General features: G+C 31.4%; 1 protein-coding gene across 9 annotated transcripts in view; it reads right to left on the reverse strand.

The window, feature by feature from the left end:
• Positions 1–20,856, reverse strand: part of LOC126734086 (centrosomal protein of 135 kDa-like) — a 437,952-nt gene that overhangs the window by 164,386 nt on the left and 252,710 nt on the right. For 8 of the 9 annotated variants that reach the window (XM_050437596.1, XM_050437599.1, XM_050437603.1 and 5 more), the window contains one exon: positions 20,582–20,784. In XM_050437596.1, coding sequence (XP_050293553.1) covers positions 20,582–20,784 — 203 coding nt within the window. Of the gene's footprint in view, positions 1–12,258; positions 12,581–20,581; positions 20,785–20,856 lie in introns of those variants that run through there. The other variant, XM_050437604.1, reaches the window with a different exon arrangement.

Consider the following 20,856-nt stretch of genomic DNA (forward strand, 5'->3'; position numbering starts at 1 on the left):
GGACAAAGCAGAATATTTTAAACGAGTTGATGATCTACAAAGATTTCTAAAAAGCCTTTATCAAAAATGATCTCGCAGGTTGAGACAGCATTAAATGATTGCAAAAATCTCCAACTTACAACATTTCAAAGTTTTTAGTAAAGCAATTTGAGACATTAAATTTACCTTATGAATGTTTTTCAGTCAAAATAGCAAACCGTTTATTTCAAAATTCAACAATTTAATTCTAAGTGAAAATGAAATTCTTGTTTCTTTCAATGTATCTTCTTTGTTCCCAAGCTTTCCTATATCAGAAACTTTGGTATATCTGATTGAACTTCTGGAAAGTAATGGTTTCGATAATATTCAAGAAATAATTAAATTCACAAAACTTTGTATGTCACAAAACATTTTTCAATATAACAACTCATCCCTTGCTAGCAAAGCTCTTCATGAAGAATTTTGAGTTAAATGCAAAAAATACATTCCAATACTTTCCAGGAGTTTGGTTAAGAATGTTAAGATATGTTAATGTGTTTGCCGTATTCGACAAAAGCAAATGAAATATTAATAATTTTGTAGAACATCTCAATAATTGTGTTTTAATCTATTAAATTTAGCGTTGAACAAGAAAAAAATAACCAACTGCCATTCTTAGATACTCCTGTCATCAAAAATAATAAAAAGTTAGAGTTTCATATTTACAGAAAATAAATAAATAGTTTTAGATACATAACTAGTGACTCTACCAACCATTGTTTTCAACGTAAAATGGCTAGCATGCATTTTTTGGTACACCATTTGGTCTCATTTCCTCTAAGTAATAACAGATTTAATAAAGAAAAAGCCTCAAATTAAAAAAAAGGGTCAATGGTTATGACGATAAGATTATTGATGAGCTAATTAGAAGACATAGGTTTAAAGTTAATCTTTAAATTAAAAACTCTACCTGCTTTCAAAAAGATGAAAATAAGCAATCTTTCATTGCAATACCATATGATCATATCTTGACGAAAGGCGATAGGGTTTTCAACAATATGGCGCGTCAAGAGTAGTGTCGAACTAGCTCTCCAAAGTTTTTACGAAATATACAAAAAAATTTTGTTTAAAGAGCTCAATTTTATGTTAGAAAGTTCCAGTAAACTGTAAACGTGAGTTAGATTGCTTGTGGTGTTAAGTTTGGGTCGAGTTTTCCAGTAATTGCTGACTATTTGTTTTACCAAATTGGCGCCATAACATGGGCTTATCAATCATGGACTTGAGAGAAATTAAGTCTGCCATAGGACACCAAGTCTGCCATAGAATACCTTTAATAACAAGTTTCTACAAGAAAGTATAGACAAGGTAGCCGTTGGGGTCGGGAAGAAGTTTGAGGAGCAGCTACGTACCCAGGAAGAGGAGATAGAAGCTCTGAAAAGCTTTTCTAAAGAGCTTAAAAAAAAATATTACCCTGCGCAGATCCATTGAGACTCAAAAACAAGCAGTGCGTAATATGAATGAAATTTATATTAATAGTTTACCAATTTAGAAAAAAAAAGACATTGATGCGGTGTCAAAAAAAGGTGTATTTTTTTATTTTTTTACTATATTACTGATATCACGGCTTTTATAGCTTCTATTCAGTAAGTTGATAAATTCTTTTATTCGTTTTTTTCCTTTAAAATTTTTTATTTTTATTATAATTGCTTTTTAAAATAAAAATACAAAAAAAATTCAGGAAACAAACCCTCTTTTCCTATCCTAATACATTGCTTCTTATGAGATCTGGTATTTCTCTTTAAATTGAGGCACTCGTATGAATCGTGGAAAAATTTGTCAAAAGGCTTTACTACTTTTTAAGTCATCTTTAAGCAGAAAAAAGAAATTTTGAATTCGGAGCATATTTTGAAAAAGTGCTCATTTTGACCCGGATTTTGATCTAAAATCGAAAAATGCAAAGAAATAGGTTTTCCGTTCGTTTTAGAGTCAAATCGGTAATATTCTTTTTTAAATGTACTCTGAAGTAGTACAGGATAGGAAAATTAAAAATTGAAATTTTGCCATAGGGCTCATGATAATTTGATATTTTTGTTTTATAGTTTTTTTTCAATTTTCTCCGATTCTATAATAGCTAAAACCGATTCGTTTTGACATACGGATACCTCGTAATATTCCTGAGAACTTTTATTTAAAACAAAAAGTTGTCAGAGTTACAGTTAATTTAGAAAAAAATAAAAATAATTTTTTCGAAATTTTTCGTTGGTATACCCCTTTCGATTTACGATCGAAAAAAAATATATGGTTTATTAAGTTTTTTTACTGGAAATCGTTAGTTTAGGGCTTACTTTAAAATTTGTCAATAATCATTTTATGAAAAAAAATTGTACGGTGGGAAAAAAATCAGTTTTCTTATGTTTTTCCCACATTTTTACTTATATCTCGGCTACTAGAGTTTCGATTCGTTTCGTTTTTGGTTTCTTTCATTCCTTATTCTCCTCATGTCAATTCTTTTTATATCTTATTACTATAAGCTTTCAAAAATAAATTTGAAAAATAAAAAAAATCGACATAAAAACACGGTTGTCTTATTCCAATACCCTAATAAATGGGACCCTCTTTTTTCTTTATCTTGTAACACGTATAAATCGTGGAAAATTTATTTATAAAACTTTTTTACTTAATTTTGAATGGCCTTTAAGGTAAAAAAATAAATTTTGAATTTGGAGCATAATTTAAAAACGTAAAATAAATTATCTGCATACTATGGTGAATACGCCATAACGTTCGCCAGTACAACAGTGTATTACAATTGAGGACTCTGTTTTAGCGTATTTACCCTAGATGGCGTATTATAATAAAATAATGTAGGTTTTGTAGTCACCAGACGAGAGATCCTATACTCTTAAACACCAAAATAATACACTTGTTAACGGGTAACAATACTTTATTGTACCAATCGTACAAGAAAACAGCTACATAGCTTAGACACGTGGAAGTCAACGACTTTTACAACCAGTCTCTGTCACGACTCAGGTGCAACCTAATCCGCCATAATGGATCGAATCCATCCTGACAATTGACAGCCTCCACTTCACTCTCAGAGTGAGTGAGAGGGCGATACAAGTCCCCACACACTCCCCTCCTAGTGTGAACGTTACAATTCAACAAAGTCACAAACATTATATAATATGCAAAGATTAATAAAATTATGCATTAGCAACATTAGAATAACACAAAGTTACAAACACTATAATATGCAAAGATTAATAAAATTATATATTTGAAAATCTCACTTGCTTTTTACGAGCGTAAGTTTTTAAAACTTTTTCAACCATTGGTACTGGCAAATCGCCAGGATCGTCAAAGTCGTGGGTTCCAGCCAAACTGGATGAGGTGACTGGCGAATTGCCAGCATCATTCGAGTCCTGGGTTCCAGCTAGACTCGAAGGGGTGGTTAAAGGAGGGTCGCTATCAAGTGTATCAGCTAACAAGTCTTCAGACATGAGATATGCCGGCTTAAGTAGCTCAACCGAGACGCTTTTCGTTTTCCCGTTGATATCGATATCAAACACCCTATCGGACAGTCTTTTATAACAACCTTGTAAGGTCCGGAATAAGTTCGTTCGAGTGCCTTCGCAACAACATTGCGTAAGAGAATATGGGAGCATTCGTATAAATTTTTAAAAACAAACGCGCGCCTCTTGTGGTGATGTGTGACTGGAGTGTGTGTGGTGTGGCCATTCAAGGAATAGCGATCGAAATGGCGAAAATATTAGAGCCAAAGTTATTAGTTTATTTACTAACAAAATGAAGGTAAATATTCAAGCCATTGATATTAAAAAATGTCACCGCGTGCCTGAAAAAAACACCGAGCAACAGAACTCCTGCAGTTTTAATGCGGTTTACGACGGATGCAGTAAGATTATCGGTGCTGAAAAAGAAAAAACATTTTAAAAAATCTGGAATTTTGATTAAGGAGGATCTGACGAAAATGCGTCTGTTACTTAGTCGCGCAGTGCGGGAGTTTTCGTTTAAAAATGTGTGGGTGCTAAATGGAAATGTATATGTTAAGCATAACAATACCGTGCATCGCATTTTGCAGGAATCGGATATCAACAACATAAAGACGTAGGTTTAATTATTCGACTGTTATTTGTTATAATGACATTATGTATCAATATCTGTAAGTAGTTTAAAAATTAGTACATATAGATACCTAGATAAACTCAATTATTTATTTTTCTTTACCATGGCGACTTTTTGGAGTTCATTAACCGATTCTTGACATTCAGAAGTTTTTTATTTTTCTTTGTTTCTCTAATACAAGTTGTTTGGATTATTTTTTATTTCTGATGAGTCTCGAAGTACAATGAAGAGCGATAAGACATATACCGGGTGGGTAAATAAGAATGTTCACCGGCTATATCTCAGCGGCTAAATCTCAGCGGCTACTTGAAATAGACCGTTCCGGTAAAAAATTTTTTTACAAAAGTGCTTAAAAGAAAATGCTGGCAATTATTTTCGAGATTGTGGCACAGCCGCTAGAGGGCATCACAGGCATGAACAAATAGAAAACTAGTTATTTCTACGCTTTTTTTCAAAATAAGTTGTATTTATAATACTTATATGCATTTTAACGCTTTCTTAATTACCTTTGTCTTTTGTTATAATTTTTTTTCTATATTTCTTAAAATAAAGTTGTGGGGGGAAGTAAAAACTTTTTTTTTATATTTAGAAATTTTTCTGGTTTGACTTAAGCGATTTTAACCAATGTTAATTTATTTTAAAGAACATGTCCTAACCTATAAACTGCGCTTTTCGAATTGTGACGATAGTTTTTAGGATTTCCGCTAGAAAGCGTTAATTGAAATGTTAGCAAATTCAATGAATTTTCTCTTAAAATTTAAATGCAATGGTATAACTCTTTTTACATCATCAAATGACAAATAAAATTACTAATAATTCGGTAAAAAAATCACGATCATAGCGTTTTTAGAACCGGAAATATTGACTAAAACATGAAATGCTGCATTTTTCGCCATTACAGCCGGCGGCGCGCCGGTCTTCTTGGTCTATTATTTGCTAATTTTCTATTATATTAATTATTTTTGTAACCTAAATAGCTTTAACGAATTTATTATATTACTATTATGATTTAACTAATATATTACCACGTTATTTAAAACCAAAATTAAAAAGTAAGCTTTAATAATGAAACGGGAAAATACCTAAAGTTAAAATAACAACTTAACTAAAACTTCCAAAATAGCAAAACATACAAATTAATGGCGACCTAGATGTTCAAAATGCTGTCCGTCATTTTAGATACAATCTATTAATCTCTGCCTGGTTGAGAGAACAGCAGTTTCAATTTCTGCTACAGAAATACTTTCGATTGCTTCTCTTATCCTTTCAACCATATTTTTGGGCGGTGGTAGGCCTAGTTGCAAATACTAGATCTTTTAGTCTTCCCCACAGATAAAAATCTAGCACAGTGAGGTCTGGTGCTCTAGGAGGCCATGGAAATACGCTTCCTCGTCCAATCCATCTAGCAGGATATGAGAGATCTAAAAATTGTCTTACATCTCTTGCAAAGTGCGAAGGATACCCATCATGTTGAAAAAACATGTCACGGCGAATGGCTAATGGAACCTCCTCTAAAAAAGGTGGTAACTCATTACTCAAAAAGTTTAAATAGACTGCCCCATTTAATCTTTGAAATATAAATGGTCCAATAATTTTTCCCCCCAAAACACCGCACCATACATTCACCGACCAGCGACCTGGGTGGTGGACCTGCTGCATCCAATGTGGATTCGTCTCCGACCAGTAATGCATATTGTGCAAGTTAACACCGCCATTGCTGGTAAACGTAGCCTCATCTGTCCATAATATTTCAGAAAATATATTGGGGTTTTCATTAGCCATATTTAATAACCAGTGACAGTAATCTAACCTTCGATCAAAATCTTCAGGTGTTAGAGCTTGGTGAAGCACAACATGATATGGATGCATTCTAAAAACAAAAGTTTGACATTAAAGTAAAAACTCATTCAAAATAACAATGAACAAACCAAAAAGCCGTGGATCTCAAAATTTAATATTTATTTTTTTAGCTTTTTTAATTTACCTGTGGTCTTTTTTTAGAATATTTCTCACAGTCGTTCTGCAAAGACTCAATTCCCTAGCTAACGTTCTGGTCCTCACATGTGGATTAAAAGCAATATATGCCAAAACATGAATTATGTTTTCTTCCGTTCGCCCCCTACCTCGTCTTCTGTGTACTGAAAGATTAACATTTCCCGTAGTTCTCAGCCGATTTATCAGCCTACGGAAAACTCCACCTGTATGATTGCGCCTTTCAGGAAACTGGGTAACATAAACCCTGGAAGCGACTCTTGCATTTCGCATGCATTCGAAATAGACGCCAACCATATCGAATGCCTCTTCATTGGTTAAACGTATTTTAATAAAAATCAATATTTTCAAAATGCAAAACACTCAAAACTTAATAACAAAACAGCGACAGTGAATAAGTAAAATAAGAATTGACACGTCTATTGGTAATTATGACAGATTGTAATAATTTCATTCATTTGTTTTCCAGCTGTCATTTCCAAAGCCTACTTTTTATTTTTCGATTTTAAATGACGTATTAATATAATAATATGCGTATTATAAATATAAATTTTCTATAATAGGTAGGTTGTTAGACTAAAACAATTATTTTAACGAATGAATATTTTATTAAAAACTTGTATGTCTTTTTGTAGACTAAGAAAATTGACAAAACAATGGATTACAAAAAGCAGTGCAGCGTCACGGCGCCCATAAAGGAAAAAAAATCAGCATTTTTGATAATATTTCCGGTTCTAAAAACGCTATCGACGTGATTTTTTTACCAAATTACTAGTCACTTAATTTGTCATTTGATGATGTTAAAATAGTTATACCATTGCATTTAAATTTTAAGAGAAAATTCATAGAATTTGCTAACATTTCATTTAGCGCCCTCTAGCGGAGATCGTAAAAACTATCGACACAATTCGAAAAGCGCAGTTTATAGTTTGGGATATGTTCTTTAAAATAAATTAACATTGGTTAAAATCGCTTCAGTCAAACCAGAAAAATTTCTAAATATAAAAAAAAAAGTTTTGACTCCACCACTTTATTTTAAGAAATATAGAAAAAAAATTTACAACAAAGACAAAGGTAATTAAGAAAGCGTTAAAATGCATATATTATAAATACCACTTATTTAAAAAAAAATCGTAGAAATAACTAGTTTTCTATTTGGTCATGCCTGTGATGCCCTCTAGCGGCTGTGCCACAATCTCGAAAATAATTGCCAGCATTTTCTTTTAAGCACTTTTGTAAAAAAAATTTTACCGGAATGCTCTATCTCAATTAGCCGCTGAGATATAGCCGGTGAACATTCTTATTTGCTCACTACATAAACAATAAAAAAATTAAATGACATGTACATGTACATTTAGTTTTCTATTGTTGTTTAATTATTTATGTATAATTAAGACGTATTTAACGTCATTTATTGGAATTTTTAAGGGTATATTTTGTTGGCTATATATATATTTATATTTGCATCTTTGTTGTTTGAATTTACTACTGATTAAGTATTACTACTTTCGATTGGTTCATTTTACACTATTTTAACCTTGGTCATTTAAATATGCGGTCTCTTGTTACTAATTTTAATGAATTTAAATTAATGTATAATAAATTAATAATAACTCAATAATTTTAATATTTTGCTTTTATCTGAAACTTGGCTTAATCAAGAAGATAATTCCGAGCATTTTAATGTACCTAATTACCGGTTAATTAGGAGAGATCGAGTTGGCAGAGGTGGAGGTGTTGCGGCATATGTGAAAACTGATTTTACTCTGAATAAGTCAGCTTTCCATTTTGAAGTTAGTGCACAGCTTGAAAACTTAATATTTAAAATAAATGTCGCTAATAAAAACTATGCTTTTTGTGTTTTCTATAAACCGCCAAAATTTAATTTTAATTTCTTAATTTCCCATTTTAATCATATTTTTTCACACCTTTATCCCACCGTCGGTGAAATTTTGTGTTGGGAGATTGTAACATAAATTTACTTAATCTGCAAAACCCATTGGTACCCTTATTTGAAAACTATAATTTTGTGCAGATCATTGATGAGCCTACACGTATTTCGGGTACTGTTAGCTCATTAATTGACTGTTGTGACAAATAATTCTTTAGTAATAAAATCTGGCGTGATTCCCTCCGGCAATATATCTGATCTGAGATAATACCTAATTATAAAACATCGATCTTTTAAAAAATTTAATTTAAACAACTTTTTGATTGATATGAGGGATTTACCGTGGGATGACATATTATATGCAACTAATATAGACCAGAAAATACTTATCCCAAATAACTTAATTTTAACCTTATTTGATCATCATGTGCCTGTTAAAGAGTCTCATAACCAAGCCTAAGGCTCCATGGATAAATGAAAATTTAAAAATATTTATGAGACAAAGGGATAAGGCCTTACAAAAATTTAATAGATCAAAACTCCATTTGGACTGGGTAACAAACTATTATGAAAATGTAAATACGTTAATTATTCTCCTAATTTTTGTACAATTTTATTAGTATTTTGTAGTTAAAGTTGATTCGTAGGGTTTCTTTGGGGTTCTACTTACGTTTGGTTTATTATTTTTTTATCTATAGTGTTTAGTTTTTAAGTCATCTTGTTCGAGAGCCCTATTTTGGCCCCAATTTAGGTTATTTAGGTTATATTAATGTAAATCCCTGTAGTTCTAATTTTCTAGAATTTGTATACTTGCTTGCTTTGACTGTCAGTATTCTCCTAAAATTATTGGTCTCTTTGGGCAAAAACAATGAAGATTTTTTTTTTTTTTTTTCAAGTACTTTATTGTCGAAAATTTGGTACATGTACACGAATTTTATTGACAAAGCTTCAGAAAATAAATACAATCAAATCAGATTTTACAAAACAAATATATAAAAAATTTATACAACATATAAAATGCCTAAAAAAAAAATGCAAGAGAAAATGTTACAAACAAAATCTTTATAAAATAAAATACATGCATGTAGACAAAGGTAGCAGTGATAAAGGGACACATAAAGATATGTTCAAAATTAAAATTAACAGATTAAAAGCTTAGCATCTACTACACAACATCCTCAGCCTTAAAAAAGTCTTCAATCGAATAAAAGGCTTTTAGAAGCAAATATGACTTCAGTTTACAACGAAACTGGCGCAAAGACTGAACACTTCTTAATTCCACGCTAATGTGATTATAAATCATTAAACCGCGATATATAAATGAATCTCTGATAGATGTAAAATGAGGAATAGGAAGGGGAATATTATTAATCTGTCTGGTAGGATAACTGTGATGTCGGATTGGAAAACTGTTCTTATTTTTGAATATTAAACATGCAGTTTCCAAAATAAATAATGATGGTAGGATCAAAATACGGCTCTCTTTGAAAAGATTACCACAATGCATTTTAGAATGGGCCCTACTGACATGGGAACTTCTGACAGCCCTCTTTTGCAGCACAAAAACAGACTGAAACAGATAATTTGAACATGCACCCCAAAATGGAAGAGCATACCTTAAATGCGACTCGAACAAAGCAAAGTACACATCACGAGCAACATCTCTCCCCAGTTCATGAACGGTTGCCCTAACAGAGAAGCAGCCAGAAGCAAGTTTTTTATTTAACTTTATTATATGGTCAGAAAACTTTAAATCTTTATCAATGACTAAACCAAGAAATGCAGAATTGTCTACCATGTCCAATGCGTTCTCACCAAAATCAAGACTCTCAGCTTGAAAATTGAAACCAATAATGTGGGACTTTGACATATTTAAGCAAGTTGATTGAAATCACACCATTGCTTTAATTTCAGGAGATCGGCTGCAACATCTCTGACAAGCTGCTTGGGATCTTTATTCGACCATAAAACCGTTGTGTCGTCAGCAAACAATGTAAAATGTCCACATATGCTAAGAGTAATAAGATCATTAATGTATACAAGAAATAGAAGGGGACCAAGAACTGACCCCTGTGGAACACCACAATCCACAGACTCCCTACCAGAAAAGTCACCATTAAGGTACACAGACTGCTCGCGACCAGACAAATAGCACTCAAACCACTTCAGTGCAACACCCCTAACTCCATAAGCAGAAAGCTTCTGAAGCAGTATCCTATGACTCACACAATCAAAAGCTTTGGACAAGTCACAGAACACCGCCAATATATAATTCTAAATATTTCGAAACTGTTCCATCGGGTTTTAAAAAGGACGCGCTTCGTGACAATTCATTCAGTTTTAATTGTTTAGTCAGTTTTACCTTGGAAACAATTAAACGACAGTCAAGGCGAGTTAGGTTAGTGTTTTTTTGACATTGACAATAAAAGTGTGTTCCCGAATTTCTTTACAATACAAAAAGTTAAGAAATTTTACTCTAGCTGCAATAAGAAAAGAAAAAAAGAAGTACGTGGACTCAATGAGTGGTAATTCAAAGAAAACTTGGGCAGCCTTAAAAAACTGAAATGTTTGCACAAATAAAAATTTTGAAATACCACAAAATCAATCGAACTGCACAAATAAAATTAATTTTTATTCAAATAATTTTTACGACAATAATTTTTCAAAGTATCAGATGCATCGACAGTTCATAAAATATTAAACAATATAAAGAGTAATGCTACTGGAGTAGATAAAGTATCACCACTAATGCTGAAATATTGCAGTCCTTACATTGCTATGTATATAATCCATATCACAAATTGCTGTATAGAGATTGGCTACTTTCCCCATCAATGGAAAATTTCTGTAGGAAAACCGTTGCCGAAAACACCAAATCCCAGTGACTTTAATTAACTTCGCATTATCAGTATCCTTCCGGCTTTGTCAATAGTTTTTGAAAGTTGAAAGAGTTTTTGCATGAACAATAATTTTTCTGATAGAGCAGCTATAGCATCTGGCGTTCCCCAGGTTACGTTATTCGTGCGAGAATATTTGGATCGGACGTTTCCAGGACGATGGAATGGAAGAAGAGGTGCTATTGAATGGCCTCCACGATCGCCGGATTTATCACCTCTAGACTTTTTTCTTTGGGGTCACTTAAAAAGCAAAGTTTATGAGACTGAACCCACTTCGCTAGAAGATTTACAAGGCAGAATTGTAAATGAGTGTCTTCAAATCACGCCTGAAGTATTGCAGAACGTGCGACAACGCTTTGAGCAAAATCTTTTTTATTGTATGGAGAATGGAGGTGGCCATTTTGAACATTTATTATAAGCTAACATTTAAGCAAATTCTTTTTAAATCTATTTTTGCGATAATTTTTTGAATGACTAGACTTAAAGTCAAAATATTCTGTAATATGATAGAGCTATCTCATTTTTTGTCTCATAATTTAATAATACTTGATGGTTTTGTCCTACTGCCTGGCATTGTTTTTCTTAAAAGTACCTTTAGTAGTCTATGATAAAGTAAAAATATTGAAAATTACCCTTGTAAAGAGAATTAAAAGACCTTTCCAATGAGGTCCATGAGGTTCCATCACTTGACCCCCCTTCCCATTTAAGATTTTAGGGGTAGTGCCACCTCCGCTTAGGGGGTTGTAGGTGGGAAAGTAATTTTGTGATTATTAAGTGTCCCCCTCAAAAATAAAATCGACGGGTCCGAGCGTTTTTTTAAAAAGTTAATGGACTGCCCGTAATTGGCTCTGTTTCGTTTTCGATGCGCCATCCGGTATAAGACCATTTGTAAGTAGTTTTAGTTTAGTTTTAATGCTAACATCGTTAGCGAGACACGTGTCAAAAGTAAAAATAAATAATTTAGGTTAGTGGTAAAACTGTCTCGTAATTTGAGTATCACACCAATGGTTCCAGCCAAAAGACTTTCTAAATTTCTTAATTTAAATAATCTTATAACTCATTTGGAAGAAATTGCATTTATGTACCTAATTTTTGAATAAATCCGTATTTTCAAATATAAGGTTTTTATGGCTATGACATACTTTTACCCTATTTGAGACTTTCATTTAGCACATACTTTTTTTACATTATTTAATTTTTTAACTTATCGAAAAGGTTTTTTAAGTAGGACTGGGAACACAACTGTTCCTAAAAATATGTCTTATTGGGAATTAAAAAAGTGATCAGTTATTTGCTTGTGATTTTCCTTAGTTTTCTAGCAGAATAAATTTTTTGGGATAAAGGAAGTGCTACAGGTATAAAAAAACAACAAAAATCATTAAAATGTTTATCACAAACAATTAACATCCAGAAACATCAATTACAATTGCCAATCTAAATTGTTGGAATGCATTACAATGAAATCAGAAGCAAGATAAATACCAATAAATATCACTTTTAAACAACGTGATTATACAATTACTGTAATGGGTGTTTTACAATTATTATATACTACAATGATGCATAATATCCTTGACTATCAAATTTAGATTTGGAATGTCTTTCATTAGCAATGTCCCTACGTAACTGCTTATTTTGTTGGATATACTCTAGAGACTTGTCTTGGTACATATCAAGCTGTTGAGTAGTTAAGGCTCTGTAAAGTACAAGGTAAATAAAAATTAAGATTGAAAAAATAGGAAAAAAAATCATAAAACATATAATTAGAAAAAGAGGTATAATATATAGAATTTATATATTCTCAATATGCTGTAGATGAGTGGTAGCAGCTAAGAAAGCGTGAACTAATAAGATATAAGATTTCAAACATTTAAATTGACTACTGCCACTAGAGAGTAGTAGAGTATTACTACTTACTACAAATTAATATTATTGGATTTAAGAAAGATTTTTTTTAATAATCTAGTAAGCGTATACTAGAGTAACTCCTCCATTTAAGGATGGTGTACATGACGTGCTGGATATACATTAAGAATTTGAAAGTAGGCTTTATGTGTGTCTTCAAAATAATGGAAATCATTTTCAAAATTTAATTCAATAATAATAAAAATTTCAAAATAGTGTTTTTATTTATTGTTTTTATTTATTGTTTTCCTTAACAGAGAATAATTTCCTGAAATATAGCGTTTTATAGTATAATTAAAAAGTATTTTTCAGCAGTTTTAAAGTATCAATCGACCTTCCTTTGTATTTAAGTTTTTAAAGGCGTGTCTCACCCTGTCCAAGAGTTGCAGATAAGGGTGACATAATATGCTTCCTTTTTGTTCCTCCTTCGTTTTTTAGAAACTTTTCTCAGCATTTTTTTCACTGAGTTTTTCCTTTGTAATATGTGGCCATTTCAAGTTTTTATATTGTCACCCTGATGTAGCGTCATGTCCGTTTCACCCTAATTTTCGTGTTTTTTGCAAATAAAAATTCATATAAATGGCTGTATGGATAGCTGTGGTCCTATGCATTCATAGGATGGTCCCCATGCCCACGGAGCTCATTCTCTTTGTTCGTTCCGTACATCGCGTACGTCTCGTTACGAGTGAGTTCAAATTTGTATTTTCCCCTTTTGTCACAATTAGTTCCTTTTTAATGTGTAACTATAGTTAGGGTAAGTCATACTAAGGAATCAAAAGATACGTTATCCTAGTGTAGACCCTGATAGTGAAGACTATATCCAGTACAAGATCTTATTAATTAAAAAATTAATGTATAAAAAATTGCAATCGAGTAGTGAAGGGCTGCGTTCCTTATCTCGATTTCGCACAAGAGAATGTTGTTTTAACAAGGGATGATGACGGTGTGGTCTGCATACGGCCAATGTTGCCGATGTGCAACTGGTGTTGCCAGCAATGGCCGGTAAATTTATTTATTTGTTGATTCCTAATTGTGATATTGATGACTATTGTGGTGCGTCGCCGAGCGGCACATAGGAAAACCCATGTAAATTTTAAGGGGGTCAATTATTGGCTTCCTTCAATTATGTACATTTTATAGAAAAAATGTAAGATAACTTTTTGAAGAGACCAATCTGGCAAACCCTTGTGCAAAGTTTTAAAAAATGTTAATAAGCGAATCTTGAATTATTCATTTAAATGTAATTGCAAAATTAGCAAATTTTCGGTTCAGGTAAAACCAGACACCAGCCACCACTAAACAATTTGTTATAAGGCTTTGTCAAATCTGACGTACAGCCGAATACAAGAAACATTTTTTTGTTCGTTTTATCAATCTCACAACCATACATTCAAAGCAAGACACGTTAACATTACTTTTTTATCTAAACTTTTATTTAATATAATGATGAAGTTAAACCAGTAACAATTATTATTATCGATTATTGAAAAAATAATTTTATCATACTTAGAATTTCATTAAACCAATAGCAGTATCTGAAATATTTTCAGCTTATTTCCCAATAAGCCATTAAATCTGGTCCATTTCAACCATTAAACCTCCATATTTTCCAATATTTTCCATTTTTTTATTAATAGGTAAAAAAAATGCTTCTCCTAAGTCAAAATAATAGACTTAAGAACGGGGAAAGCAACATATTGAACAATTGCAAATTATTATGGTATATTTTACATTTGTTAATTTTTATAAAATATTATGACAATATTTATGGTTAATGATTTAAAAAAATATTGATAATGAGTTTTTAAAATAATGCAGCATGTTTACAAAGAAATAGGTTACAATAGATTGTTATTTTTTTTTGGATAAGGAATCAATTATAATCCAAGCTCTTCAAAACTTTCTTTCATTTATTGCCAATGTTTCGGCCTAATTACACCTTCTTCAGGGCACTTAGCATATATGTTTTAAAGATGTTGAGAGTTTCAAGTATTGAAGTGCTTCTAATATCCTGGAGAAATCCCATCCTGTGTAGTTCTTTTCTCAATGTGATTCAGAAATTAATTGATTTTGTGTGTTTAAACTTTTAAGGGTTAAGTTGAAAAAGGGATCGGAGACCTTTGATTGTCGTAAAATATTATGAAATATTTTTCAAAGGTTTAATTGAAAATGTCATATTTAAATTATGTATACCATAGACGTATAAATAAGGATTATTATTTATATGTCTATGATGTATACTATTATGGTATCCTTTACCAAAATTGTCGTGAATTTTCTAAAATATTATAGCATATTTTACATAGACTAATATTATAGAGTAATTTTCATTCTCTAATTTAATTGCTTAGGAAACTATTATAGCAAAATATTAGGATATATTTTACAAAAGCGTAATAAGAACGGCATATAAAAATGTTATAAATCTGAAGTTATCTAAAATATTATGGCATATTTTGATCTACAACCACTGAATGTCCCATAAAGCTCAGAATGCCCTCCTTAAAATAATTCATGAAGATAACACAAATAAACATTATAATTGTTATGCTACAAATGACATAATAATACTGTAAAATATTATGACATATTTTAGATAAGAAAAAGAAAAATGGCATACTAAATTTTGTAATTTATGACAGTAAATTTTATAAGATTGTTGTTGGCTTTCTAAGATATTATAGAATATTTTAAATCCACAACCACCTAAGATCATTTATAAAAATGATCTCTTTTGAAAATTTGATGAAATCATAGATTTTATAATCCGTTTTTTGCAAAAACCAAAATGCTATAAAATATTATGATATCTTTCACATAAGAAAATGAAGAGTGGCATATTAAATTTTGTAACATATGAAAATTTAAAAAGGTCAGGCCTAAGTTGAAAACTTGTCTGCTTAACTATATTCAAATAAAAATTCTGATGAGAAACATAGCAATGAAAAGACAAGGGCAGCAAAAATATTCTGTATATATTTTACAATACTTGTTCATTTTTTAAAATATCATCAGATGTTTTAAATCGCGAAATACTTAAAAAAATGCCCTTTTTACTTACTCAATAATCTCTTGTTAAAATTCATAGAATAATACATAGTATTATCCCTCCCTTTCCGAGGAGAGCTTAATGTAAAATATAGTTAGAAATTTTACAAAGTTTGTTAGTTTGCTATAAAGTTATGTGAGGTTTTATATCCACGAGCATCTATAAAATGCCCTTCTTACTCAAAAAGATTTGTAATGATATTTTCCTAGATTCTTATCGGATAATAAATATTATACTCCCTTTCATACAGAAGAGCAGAAATTTGCACTTTAGCGCCAAAAATACATACAGAACTAGCAAGTAGGTATAGTTTTTGTCGAGTCCACCTTCTGTATCTTGTTGAATAGGCCTTGAAAAAAAATCAGAAGTTTTTAAGTTTCCTCAACCCGCAATGAGCAAGTATAGCTCAAAGATACTCAAATTTCATGGCATTACAAACCCAGATTGGAAGTGCTCTCTCTGCTCTGTCAATTAGACAATTATAATCAATTAACAATAACTGTGATATTAGAAGAACAAAAAAAAGGGGGGGGGGGAACAATCTTATGTGAAATTATTGGGGGTAATGTTAGCAGCCTTCTTTTGGACTTTCATCATGTATAATACATGATGAAAGAGACTCTAGCAAATGTGTCTACAGATAAATGGTTAATTTGGAACATCCTTGAAGAGTGACAGGAGATATTATAAGATGTCTGGTTTGGTTTTAAATGCATGCTCAAGCCAGATATATTCGGCAAAATTGAGTTTCCTCTTAGTCGCTCCAGCAGAACTCTTGCCAAATCGTCGGATCCTTGGAATAAGATCATGGTTCATCTAATGGGCAATGTTTCAAATTCATACAATATGTTCCAATAGTTCATCTACATTTTGCCAATGTAGAAAGGGACTCAAGAAGTTGTTTATTTCTTTACAAAAACAAAAAAAAAAACTCAAATTATAAGATCTGTTTCGGAAAAAAGGAATTTAATCCTTAAATTCCTTTTAAGGATTAAACATTGTAAAACACATAATTAGCTTTTTGGGAAAAAAAAAACAACATTCTTTTGCTTTACCTCCCTTGGAATTTCTTTATTTGCTGATAAGCTGTTTATTTATATTTTTGAGAGTTTTCGCATTGCGATATTTTGTGCATTTTTTGAAAAAGTTTAAAGTTTCCATACTTTTGGCCACCACTGTAAATACTGAGGACTGGGTCAGCCTACAAAGAAAGGATGAATTATTGCAGATTTTTAAATAAGATCTCTTGGGGTTAAAACAGGATTTGTTTATGATGTTAAGATTTCACAAATTACATCTAAATTTAGTGACAAGTATCACACTCCATATCATTTTATATAAAAACTCCATATCATCTCACTTAAACTTACAGTAGGCAATAAGTATATTATTTAACCCAAAACGCTAACAAGATCATGATTGGAGAAAGAATAATTTACAAAATTTGCCTTCGATTTTGCTGGAAAGTACTAAACTCAGAATCAAACAGATTTATCTGTCCTAACACGTCATTAGCGCTACGAACTAGTCGTCTAGGTGGTTCATTCGTGCTGTAATTAGTGTGGTAAAATGGTATTTCAAAAGTTTCAGACTGTCTGATATTTCTTTCGAGAAGGAATTTTAAGTTTAAAAAGTGACAACAGCTAAGGACATTCTATACCAGTAATTTAATTTATGTACAAAATACAAATCTAGTAGAATTCGTCTTGATTGTAGTGTATGTAAATTTAGACTATCCCTCACCCACTGATAGTCTTATTCGTCATGTGATATTAACTTTTAAATGCAGTAATGCAGTAACAATTATAAGATGGGGACCAAACAACTGACTCATACTCCAAAATTAGTCCGACAGGGGAGCAATAAAGCATTTTGAAAGTAAACATAGATAAGTCAATACTTGACTTATTAATGAAACCAATCACCTTCATAGCACAATTGGGAGACTATTTATTGACTAAATAAAATTTGCAGTTTTTTTTGCATTGAAAAAGTAATTTTATGCCATTTATCAATATTAAGTGACATCTTGTTAAAATCATACCAAATACAAAATTATTGCAGATCCTCTTGTAGAAGAGCAGCATCCGCCAAGCAAAAACCGATTTAAACACCTTTATTGCGAGAAACAGCTTTACTTTATGTTCATGAAGCCAAAATACTTTAACCAAAGTGCAACCGAACGCAACACTAATGACAATATAAAGTTCTTCACCCTAATGCCAATCATGCCAGAATAACCAAGACAAGTTCAAAATAACGTTTCACAAAATTTCTCATCTCAAATCGTAAATATTCAACCCAGACAAATGCCACCTTAATGATACAAATAGAGAAGTATTGGGTCATTTTTAACTTTTTTGAAGATAACATTGTTAGTTTCTTTTAAATTAAACATTAAGTCTGGGAACTTTTGAGCCGGTTGGGCAGAGCCTTAGATTTTTATATTCAAGCCTCGACAACTTTAGTAATTCTTTACCATTCACTGAAATCGAAGACCCTAGTTCACGATCAGTTTTAGAGATAATGTTATTAAAACAGCTTTCGGTAGTCAAGAAACTAAATGGCAAGTCTTTATTCCACTGTTTATAATATAAATTGATCTAAGAAATAAAATTGACTATGATATTACTATATTGAATACAATTACTATGTTAGTAAAATTAACTTCCACGATTTTTTTATCGTATTTTAAAACTAATTGGATCAAAATTTCTAATGAGAAATTGTGTTAGTAAGCGAAGAAGCTCTACGCTCATTGTCTTTGGAATATCCTGTGAAGCTTGTATGGTGGAGATCGGAATCATATGTCGGCCATCTTGCTTGGCAAAATTGACACGGAGCTGATAGAAATTATATTGTTGGCATTTTAATGGACTATCATTTGTCATTTTATTTTAGTTTATTTTTCGAATGCAGTAAGCTTGAGATATAGGCGATGTTCAAATTCCTGACGGAAATTTTCAAAAACATGTTGTGGGATATCATGGCAGCTGTTGATGATGCGTTGACGAAGTTCATCCAAACTTTCAGGTTGGGGAGTAAACACAATAGATTTCAAATGACCCCATAGACAAAAGTCTAACGGCGTTATATCAGGAGATCTAGCAGGCCATTCTATAGGCCCCTTTCGCCCTATCCCGTTATCTGGAAACTCGTCGTCTAAAATATATTTCCAGCAAGACGGCGCTCCTCCTCACTATGTTCCGTTCGGCAATGGCTAGACGACGAGTTTCCAGATAACTGGATAGGGCAAAAGGGGCCTATAGAATGGCCTGCTAGATCTCCTGATATAACGCCGTTAGACTTTTTTCTATGGGGTCATTTGAAATCTGTTGTATTTACTCCTCAACCTGAAAGTTTGGATGAACGTCGTCAACGCATCATCGACAGCTGCCATGATTTTTATTATTAATTTTATTTTATATATACACATATATAAATATGGTTTAATTACAATTATTTTATTTTGCTTAAAAGTAACTATTTATAATATGATATAATTTGTTGATAGGATAAACCTTCTTAAAAATTGTATCGTGTATTATGCCTTAAAATTTCGTTATTGTGGTTTACATATTTTTGGACAAAAAGAAATGATTCTCACACTGTCACTCGAACTATATACTTGCCGTGTACGGAGATTTATATAATACGGAGATATTTAATTATTAATACTAATTATAAGCTAAGTGCAAAGTGCATCTTTCTCCTAAGCATTTGAACAACCAAAGAAGAGACTAGCCAACCATAGCAAGCAAGTCTCCTAAGTGTATTCAGGTACGTCATTTTAAGGCTACGGATTATATTGTTCTCTTATAATTTAACTTATTCACTTAAAAATCTATCAGCAATTAATTTTTCTCTTCTGAGCAATTTATTTCCATTTCACCGCAAAACAATACTTTGAAACATTTGTAGATAAATTCTAATTTATATAATATCTGTTATAATAAATTATTGTATATTATGTATATAATTTTAAGCAATTTTTTTCGGGAAATTTAAATAATAAATGTATTAAAAAAATTTTTTTGATAATTTTTATTTGAAAATTTTTGTGATACGTACTCTATTGTTAACTGATTATAGCAGTCCACTAACTTGTTTAAATATGTAAAATAAAGCTGAAGAGTTTTGTTTTATCCTGATCAATATCTAAATAAGCCTGATGCTATCACTCAATCAAAAAGCCTCTATTTTCTATCAGTAATCTTTTTAACTAGGCATTGGCTTTAGATATTGCGATTAAATAATAAAATGAGATTTCTTTTTAAATGATATTTCAATTGTCTGCCTTAATTTGGCTTTGACGTCTTTCTACCATTTTGATTGGCCCAACATATTTTGTATGCATAATGATGATTGATATATTGATCGTCTGCCTCGACATAGGGAGTTGCCTTGTCTCTCGTCCTCCTCTCTTCTGCGGCTTCTAAATTGTATTGATTTTATAAACAAATATGTACATGGATATATTTGTATTCTCCGGCACATAGTAGTAAGTAATATTCTTTAAATAGTTGTTAAAACAAAACTCAGTTTTAACAGAAAAATATCGCTAAGTCTCAGTTTCACCACTTAGTAGTAAGTATACAATTTAACGACTTTAAATAAAATCATTAAATCATCAAATTAAGGAAGGTCGCGATATTATTTTTTAGCGTTAAGAATGTTTAACAATTCGTTCATCTATACTTATTAAATGCGAATTTATTCTGTTTTAAAAATATTTTTACTTACAGCCTATCTTCAAGCTCCTCAATTTTTTTCTTTAATGCGCCCACTTCTTCCAATAATTCCTGATTTAATAACTTTTGTTGTGTCACTTGATACCTTGTCTCATTTAAAAGTTTTTCGACTCCTTCAAGACTATTTTTTTCTCGGTTAAGAGCCCTTTGCAATGCTTCCTTCTCTGTACCGAACTTCTCATTTACTTTTTGAGCCTGAAAAAAACATTAATAAAAAATTGATTTAAACCACCCTATATAAAAGCATTTATCCAAACAAATAAAAAA

Source organism: Anthonomus grandis, chromosome 3, assembly GCF_022605725.1.
Source record: "Anthonomus grandis grandis chromosome 3, icAntGran1.3, whole genome shotgun sequence".
NCBI classification, from domain to species: Eukaryota; Metazoa; Arthropoda; class Insecta; order Coleoptera; family Curculionidae; genus Anthonomus; species Anthonomus grandis.